Consider the following 9,542-nt stretch of genomic DNA (forward strand, 5'->3'; position numbering starts at 1 on the left):
ACAGTTAGGCATACACTTTTGAACTAGCATACAAAATTTCAATGACCCCTCATTTGTTTGGCAGCCAACTTTTTTTTTTTAAACATTTGATTCTCACACATGCGCAGATGAGATTCACAAATCGCTTATATCCCATTCACTTGTAAAATGGTAGTCGAACCGCCTAAATGGCCCAAAACAACAGTTTTTTTGGTTAATTATTTGTTGGGAGAATAATTTAAGAGTCTCTTTGGAGTGGACAAAACAATGGCATTGTATGTGGGTCATACAATGCATCGTCTGTCATTGTGTAGTCAGAGATATTATGAAAATTCAGTCCCCAAAGCAAGTTTACTTTTGCGACGTGAAATTTGGTGGCCATGTCTATCTATCATGAATAGACTACCAAAAAAGTCACACGTTTTGTCTTAATTCCCTTCCTTCCTCTATTCGCAAAACAACAGTTTTTTTGGTTAATTATTTGTTGGGAGAATAATTTAAGAGTCTCTTTGGAGTGGACAAAACAATGGCATTGTATGTGGGGCATACAATGCATAGTCTGTCATTGTGTAGTCCGAGATATTATGAAAATTCAGTCCCCAAAGCAAGTTTAGTTTTGCGACAAATGAAATTTGGTGGCCATGTCTATCATGAATAGACTACCAAAAAAGTCTCACGTTTTGTCTTAATTCCCTTCCTTCCTCTATTCGATTTTTCCAGGTGTCTTATGACATATTCTTGTGAGAGATTTTCAAAATTGAAATATTTGCAGATATGTCTGTCGTGAGAAGACCCACAAAAAAAGTCTCTTATTCCGACAGTAACCAAATTTGAACCTTGTATATTCTACAGCCGGGCAACGCTGAATTGTAAGGGTTTAGAGTTATTGTCATTGTGTGTAGGCAGTAAATGCTGGCTAGGTTTGATGGCTCCCAGTAAAGCATGAAATTCTAAGAACTCCACAAGGTCAAATCTTGATCACACATCCCTTGATGACCCATAGTCGGCCATTACTGACAGCTGCAAATAGTGATTAAAAATAAATAAATAAATCACATAATGACCCAATATTATGTTCCGTCCTATTAAAATATAACATACGGTATGTTTGGCTGGTTTCAAAAGGCAAACCAATGTAATCCAACAGGCAGCTGTGTCACCAAGGCTTCGGACCAGCTTGTACAGGGCAATGCGGTACAAAACCAGTGAAAAATTTGAAAACACCCCCCAAGTCAGTGTTTTTCATTATTTAAAAAAAAAAAATCCTGAACGACATAAGGAATATTGATGGAATTATTTGGTAAACAATAAAATGTGAATCAAAACAGAATGTTTTATGATTTAGATTCTTTAAAGTAGGCCCTTTTTGCCCAGATAACATTTTTGCACAGCTTGGTAATTTCTCAGCTTTAAGATTATATCACAAGTTAAAAGCGTTTGAGACCATTTGAATTCGAAGGCGTTTCCAAACTTTTGACTGTGATGGTATTTACTACTGAAGCTATGCTAATTAGCTACAGCGGTTCTGAGGTCATACTGGCTATTGTTTCAGGTCCGATGAACTACACTAAAATGCGTTTACAGTGGAACCTCTAAAGTGGACTGTTTGATGAATGTGATGATTAAAATTAACACCATCGGGAAATGGAGGTCTGGCTGGTGATTGCTATAGTTTTTTTTTTTTTTTTTTTAATTGGACCCTTGCCTCCATTATTGACTGAAAAACTCATTTATTCATTTATGCATGAGCGGCATTATTTTTAATTTTTTTTCTAAATGGCTTCTGGAAAGCCCAAACTTTCACCAATCGCGGCTGCGTTTGGGATGTATCTCTCTGTAATAAAGGTGCATTGTGCATGGTTTTCTATTGTGAAATAAAATGTTTTGGTCCACTTTAGAGGTTCCACTGTACTGGAATGAAAGTACTTAAGTCGGCTTATTATTTGTAGTTCACAGAACTGGATCATAAGAAAAATATCAGTGTGCGTTAAAAAAAGACAGCAACAAAAATAGGCTAGGAGCGAGGGGAGGAGTGTGTTCAGTCAGGTTCGGGGGTGGCTCCTCCGGGATCGGAGGTTGTTTTCCTCTGCTGGTATATGAAAGAGAGGAGGAAGAGGGCGATGTCATGCGAGCACCAGTAGCCTGTGTGCGACGTGACGGCTGACCAGTAACGACTTTCCACCAGGCCCTCGCGCAGCTCAAAGTCAATGCGGCGCTCCAGCTCCACTGGCGACACACACACAAACACACACACACACTGGGTTCAGTTTTGTTGTTGTTTTTAGGTGTGTGCATTGTCTTTTTATGTATTGTATATGTGAGCTACTGGAAGGTGACTGAAATACAGACGATTCATGAATCTATCTGGTGTACTCAGCACTATTCCACCATGTAGCCAATAATACCAATTGATGTTTGTTTGTTTATATATATATATATTACATGTTTAATTACCGTAAATGTATTTTTGATTTAATTCAATATTAATTCAATATTGTTATTGTCAACTAAATGAATGAAAGTGAATTATAACCAAACACACACAATTCGTTTTAGAATTGAAGTAATTCTTTAGTTTATCTTAATATTACATCATACTTGAATCCTTTTAAATGTATCTAAAACAGATGTTTTATTTTTGCTTTTTTATATGAAAACACAAAATTGATTTCACAATATTTTGGAAATATTTTTTAAAAAATGATGCGTATAACAAAACAAAAAAAGTCATTCTTTTGTGCTTGATTTAAAAAAAAAAAAAAAGTAATTTTTCTGTTTTGAAATTTTCGATTGCCAAAGGAAAATGAAAATAAACGATACACAGAAGATGCCGCCATTGTGAACAAACTTGTGCAGTGATTGTGAAAGGGTGGGGGCTTCTGGGAGGTGACTCACATGACACGTCTGCAGGGGGCGAAGTGGGCCGGGCCATGGTTGAGAGGCCGTACGCCGACTGGCTCTCAGTGCGCTTCTGCTGCTCGTCGTCTTCTGGGTTGGATCCGCCCTCCAGACCCACAGAGACCGAGGGTTGGCTGTTGGAGCGCGAGAAGCGGGAGAAGAGGATGCCACCGATGCCTTTCCCGATACTCGCCGCTCCTACAGTGGAAAGGCGCGAAAGAGGGAAAAATCAGCCTTGGTACTTTACATGCCAGGATTGCAGGGGATGATAAGTGTCTGAGAGCGTCTTACCGAGGATGCTGGCCTTGCCTAAATTGGTGATGGACTCTCCGTAATGTCTCCGCTGGAGGACGGGAGAAGTGCTCGGACTGGGGATGCTCTCCATGTCGGAAGTCGGCTCCTTAGTCAAGTTGAGGAAAGTGGGCCGCACCTCGTCGTAAGGTGCCGGGTTGGTGGCGCTATACCTGCAAAGGATTCATCGAATTTGTGATTTAAAAAAATTAAATAAAATTATATATATAGTTTTTGTTGGGACCGAATAAATAATTTCAAAACTTTTCCCACCATCAATATGAGTTCCAGCACAAATCAATTGAAATAAAATGTAATCTTTTCCACAAGGGACGTTACAAAAAAAGCAAAACAACTGAGATAATGTGGTTGCACAAGTGTTCACACCCTGCTGTAAGCGAGGATGTGGCCGTGTTCAAAATTAAGATTCATTCACGTTAAATGGGAGTCACCACACAGCAGCCATCATTGAAAAAACCACCGTTAAACCCCAAATTAAGTTGAGATGTTCAAATATTCTTTCTTTTGACATTTTTTTTTCATTTCTCTGAGAAGCCTGAAGGTTTTGTGTTGACTGCTATTCGGGCCACTTTGACTAAGGCCCCAGTACGAAATTCTTTCTTATCCTTTTCCTGGCTTTAAACAATGAGATCCCTCTCATGCTGTGGAAGCTCCCTGTGGAGTTTGGCTTGTACTGTGATGATGTGATGACAAAAATGTTTGGTAAAGCATATTGGAACATCTGAATCCTATTTGCCCCATTCAAAATGAGTTGAAATGGGATTAATTCTGAACACAGCCTACCACACCCTCTATTGTAACAGAAACATGTGCAACCACATGATCTCAGTTTTTCCTTCCCTGTTCGAAAATGTCTCTTTTTTTTTTTTTTATTGAGTTGTCCTAGCAAAAGGTCACGTTAATGGTGGAAAAACGTTTTGAAATGGATTATTTTGGTGTATTTTTTTTTTTTTTAATATCACAAAAACCTGACATTTCAACAGAGGTGTGTCGACTTTTTATATTCGCCGGACATGGACTTATGATATGTTATTGCCACCTAAGTCTTACCAGTGGATTTGCACTGGTGCAACATTGTTGTAGTGTTTGAGGATGAGGGGCTCCAATCTGTAGGCCTGGAAAAAAAAAGCAGATTCAATAACTACCATATGAAATTCTAGAACAGAGTTTGTGTATTTTTTTTTAAGTATTTTCTTTTACTTTTTCGTAGTTTAGTATTTTCTACCAATAGTTTTGTATTGCTTTTTTTTTCTAGCATTTGTGTGTTTTTCATCTTTTAAACCATGCCTCTCCACACTATATGCACACTGAGCCTGAACTGAATAATGGCTAACTAACGACCTGGTTTTTGTTTCTTTCTTTCTTTTCCTATTTGACGGAGGCATTAATTTCCAAGTACTTGGGACAACTGACCACAGGGTCCGTCGGGTGGAAAACGTTGAAGAGGCGGCTGCAGATGGATGTCGGAAGGATGTGGTCCTGGTGGCAACTGGTGCCAGGCCGAATACCCCTTAATGCCAGGAAGACCGCCAGAGGAGATCCCATGCAGAAAAAGTTTTCCACCTAATGTTGTTATTATTATGAAAAAGAGATGTCACTGAATCAAAAGTTTCCATTTTTTTCTGCATCACAGTTGACGTGTACAAACCTTAAATTTGAGTGCAGGAGGTGTTGACGGTTTGGAGGCTTCCAGTGTTAAAAGTTGATTCTCCAGCTCTCGTAATCTGTAAACGGATACAAGATACGCTGACTTGCAGCCACATGGGGGCGGTTATCACAAGGAGCGGAGAAGTGGTGGTGTATGTGAGCTCTAATTTGCAAACACTTAATTTACCAACATAGAAAGATTGAGAATTACTGTCGAGCTTTCGTTGTATTTTCATCTCGTATACGTGACTAATATTTTAATATCTTTTGATATTTTCATATTTATTCATAGTATACAACTTTGGTATATATTTTTTGTATTTGTTATGTAAATGTGGTATTTTTGCCCAATATTTATATTAGTCTTCTATTTTTAATCGTAATTTCCGCCCCCCCATAATTAATGTTTTTTTGTGGCTAATATAAAATAATAAACTTGTACATTTCCCATGCAATATTTTTGTCAATTTTATTCAGATATGTTTTGCATAATATCCTGTATCATTTTCTGGAATTTCAGAATTTTTGTCATCATTGCAATATTTGTGAAAGTCTTCTAATATTTCTATACTTTCATTTCTATAATTTCCACTGATATTTAGATTTTTTTTGATAGTTACAAATAGTATTTTATAGTATTTCTGTATTGCAAAACTGTCAAATATTCTGCCTGTAATTAATATTTTTATTGTTGTGAGCATAAAGGGAGCAAAGCAATGTTTTTATCCTTTCGATTAGTTTTTTAATTAATTGGTTGATTAGGTTATTGAATTGAGCCATTTCTAGAAGAGGCCCACGGGGCTACCTGCTGAATCCTGCTCTAGCATTTGAACCATTGGGGAATCAGACCTGTTCCTGGTGTAGCGCAGTTGCTCCAGCAGATGCCTCTCCTCGTACGACGTCCAGTGCTTGTGCAGCTCCTCCTCCACGGCGTGGTGTTCCTGAAGGCAGAAGCGGACGGGGTCCCAGCCCGTCATGATGTCGTACGTGATGACGCAGCCCAGCGAGTGCGACACAATGGAAACTTTGCCCCCACTCTCCTCGAAGTCGGGGTTGCGCGAGCAAAACAGGCTGTACAGTCTGTTCAGCTCCTGTGTCAGTCCCTTCGTGATCTACATAGGAAGGAACAAACAAGTCGTGTGACTTTTCATCTCAATGCTTGCCCGCCTCGCGCACACCCACTTGCTCAGTGCTTTCTCTGAATAAACAACATGTGTGCAGTCAGCCATGAGAGAGGATTTCTAATGCATGCCATTTATTTGGCTTCTACCCTCACCACTTGCCTTCCTTGCATAAAAAACGGCACTGAATAAACTACTTAACTATATACAATATAATAAAACAATTCTCCCCGGGCCTGGCTGGGTTTTCTCCAGGTATTCCGGTTTCCTCCCACATTCCAAAAACATGCATGGCAGGTTAATTGGTACTTACCTCATCACGGTAAAGAGGACTGTTGTAGTACATGATGTCCATGGCACTGCTGTTGAGAAGGTCTCTCAGGCCTCTCAACTTGTCTGGTGTAATGGAGTCCACTGTATCTATACAGATACACCCCACGGTGTATAAGTAAGGTGGTGTCATCATTTACTCAGTATTGCGAGTTTAATATGACCCTTCTAAATGCACAATGAAAAGACAAACCTCCGTCCAGGGCCAGTTTGGAGCGCCACTCCACTGGAAGGAATTCCACATGCTCATCATTGTGCTCTGAAAAGTGCTTCTCCTCCATCTTTCTCACACCTTCCCTCAACCTGAACAACAGCAGTTGAGATGTAGGGGGGTCACAGAAAAGGGTGTTTTACTTTGGAGTTTAGGCTGTATGAAAAAAGGAACATGAAGTGGTTTGACGTTCCACGTCGACGTTTCCTCTTTGCTGAGGAAGGTGTTTGTAGACCGTAATCCCGATGTAGCTGCGAGTAAGGCTTAAGGTGCTCGGCAGCTCAACTTGGTCTACTTTACCTGCTTAGCCGGCCTAAGCCTCAAGCGATGGCCTGACTATTCTTGTGACACAAAGACACATTTCTTGGTTTGGCTAGAGCACTGTTTTCTCTAGGCGTGGATCAAAAATTGTCCCCCAGGCATTTTTTTTTTTATTGGGCCGCAGGCTCATGTTTCATGAAAGATGAATGCCTGTTGTGGTTCTTGATCATGTATATGTGTGTGTTAATACATGTTATATTTTTACACTGGGGTCCAAATTGAGGACCCAAACTCATGTCCAAATTTGATAAAAATTGGACCTAAATCTGTGTTCGAATTGGAACCAAATTTGCATCGAAATAGAAACCAAATATGCACGCAATTTGTAATGAAATTTGCATCACAAATTTGGAATGATTAGTTGGTCCAAATTGAGGAGCCAAACTCGTGTCCAAATTTGATACCTAAATCTGGGTTCGAATTGGAACCAAATTTGCATCGAAATAGAAACCAAATATGCACGCAATTTGTAATGAAATTTGCATCACAAATTTGGAATGATTAGTAGCCGAATGGAAATCCTACTTTTGGGGCTTGATTTGAAGAAATGTGGGATTTTAGTGTCAGTAAAAAAGTGAAAGAAATCCAAAGAGAAAACTCACATTCCCGTGTTTTTGATAATGCGTCCCTGATCCATCTTCTGCCCGATCCCATGGACCACAAAGACAATGTGCGTGGTCTGTGGGGGTCTGTCCTCTGGAGAGGCCTCCTCCACGTACCCGCGGTGTAGCCGGGTTCCGCTACTGGAGGCTGAGAAAGAACACAGTCGGGTTTGCAGGGGTGCGGTTTCACACAATACATTGTTCTGTTGTGACTGTGGACCAGCTGTTTGTGAGCAGTTCATACAATGGAGCAGGAGAGTCTTTATTTAGATCTCAAGTCATGTGTTTTAAACAAGGTGACAAGAAGCAGTGGAAATTTCTGTAGGCTGAATTCCAGTTGGAAAGATCTTGAACTCATTCACTCCCAAAGACGTTTTTAAACGTCTTTTCAGACTTGGTCCAGTATTAGCTGCTACTGAATGAGTTAAATTGATCTGAATGTAAACTTTAAAAGCATCTGACAGTCGTAAAAAACATTTGATCCTTGCAGTCAAGATCAATCAACATGGCAGATAAGTCTCTTTTTTTTTGATTACACTATCCACAGTCACGGTTTCCTGAAATCAAATGCATTTGAGATCTGACATTCGTAAAAAACATTTGATCCTTGCAGTCAATATCAGTCAACATGGCAGATAAGTCTTTTTTTTTTATTACACTACCCACAGTCACGGTTTCCTGAAATCAAATGCATTTGATTTCAAGAAACCCTGACTGCTGATGGTATGATAAACAATGACTTAGCGGTTACGTGGGGCACATAACGGATGTGTGTTCATATATGGCCGTTGCGCCGCCCTGACCAAACCATTGAAAAGTTATCGGCTAAGCCCCGGTTGACAGACCTTTGGAGAAGCCCAGTTTTTGTGTCACAGTGCGAGCAATCTTAGATGTGGTGGCATCACTGTAGAGGTAGACCTCGTCCACGCTGTGCCAGTCCACGTGGGTCCGACTCAGCTTCAAGCTGTGGATGGCTGAGTGATCAGTGAGAGAGCACAGGAGTGAAGGCATGTTAAGAAGGGTATTGACATGGTTGATTCGATAAACACACGGGTGAACACAAAAGAGGTGAAACAAATCTAAGAGCTGTGATTGTGCTGACAGATTTAGTCAAATGCAGTCTGCGGGACTTATTTGCATTTGGAAGGAAATTGAGAGCAGGACAGTTAGTTCTTGCTTTTCTGCCCTGCTTAGACAAGAAATCTATTCTAGTACAGTATTGATGTGCTCTTAATGCAGGCACAAGAGCAAGTAAGAGCCACATGAAAGGGAAAGACAAAACTGGTCGACTGTCTCTGTCTGATACGCCGTTTGGATGATCTGAACAGCAGCAGAGAGACCATCAAGATGAGATTGATGGGAGACTTTGGCGGCGGTCCAGTGGTTGCCTTGGACAACACTCAAAGAATTTGGGGAATGAAGGCCTTAAGAACAGGCGGCAATGCAGTAGTCCCTTCACAATTTCATACAAAGGAAGACTGCAGATGTTTAGGAACTATTTTGTTTCAAAAGATGGGCATAATGATTTACAATTTGGTTGAGTAATCATGACTTGACACAATCCAGATCAAACAAAGTGCACTATTACAATTGTACGCGGCGACGAGTTTGCTGCTGTCTTAGAGAAGGCCATTGTGACGGCTGTGATGGGAACTTCTACTACATCCATGCAACAATGGCATGGAAGCAGCAGTTCCCAACATTCAGAGAGCACCACTTGTATAAAACTAGTGGAGTAGAAGCTGAGGCGCGGAGAAAGGCTTTGTCATAGGTACAGCAGAAGAACACACAATGACGTGATGTCATCGGTGAAATGCTTAAGCTTGGCAAGGGTCAGTATATTGTCCAGTGGGTACCAGTAAAAGAAGAAACCATGCAAAAACAACGTATAAAAAAAAATAAAAAAAAAACACCACTCTTAAACCGAGGATCAAGTTTGGATTACTTCTCAAACTTTTTTTTTTCCATGCTAAATCTTGTACTCATAATGGAAAACACAGAAAATGGGGTTTTCCATGAAGTCTCCACATTTGTGATATGAGATACAAGACTTAAGGGGAGATGAATGCAGCCCCGCATCACCGGAAAAGAGAAGGAAATCATAAGCCCTGAATAGAAATT

The 9,542-nt window shown here is 40.2% G+C and overlaps 1 protein-coding gene across 2 annotated transcripts in view; it reads right to left on the reverse strand.

The window, feature by feature from the left end:
• Window positions 1-451: 451 nt before the first annotated feature.
• The window catches only part of ddhd1a (DDHD domain containing 1a), a 13,523-nt gene continuing 4,432 nt past the window's right edge, over window positions 452-9,542 (reverse strand). For both annotated transcript variants that reach the window (XM_019872589.1, XM_019872588.1), the window contains 11 exons: window positions 8,267-8,395; window positions 7,422-7,569; window positions 6,481-6,590; window positions 6,271-6,377; window positions 5,686-5,948; window positions 4,838-4,913; window positions 4,603-4,752; window positions 4,240-4,304; window positions 3,169-3,341; window positions 2,875-3,075; window positions 452-2,205 (listed from right to left, as the gene is read on the reverse strand). In XM_019872589.1, coding sequence (XP_019728148.1) covers window positions 2,018-2,205; window positions 2,875-3,075; window positions 3,169-3,341; window positions 4,240-4,304; window positions 4,603-4,752; window positions 4,838-4,913; window positions 5,686-5,948; window positions 6,271-6,377; window positions 6,481-6,590; window positions 7,422-7,569; window positions 8,267-8,395 — 1,610 coding nt within the window. In that variant the 3' untranslated portion in view covers window positions 452-2,017. The remainder of the gene's footprint in view (window positions 2,206-2,874; window positions 3,076-3,168; window positions 3,342-4,239; window positions 4,305-4,602; window positions 4,753-4,837; window positions 4,914-5,685; window positions 5,949-6,270; window positions 6,378-6,480; window positions 6,591-7,421; window positions 7,570-8,266; window positions 8,396-9,542) is intronic.

The sequence above is a fragment of the Hippocampus comes genome, unplaced genomic scaffold (genome assembly GCF_001891065.2).
Source record: "Hippocampus comes isolate QL1 unplaced genomic scaffold, H_comes_QL1_v1.1 scaffold92, whole genome shotgun sequence".
NCBI classification, from domain to species: Eukaryota; Metazoa; Chordata; class Actinopteri; order Syngnathiformes; family Syngnathidae; genus Hippocampus; species Hippocampus comes.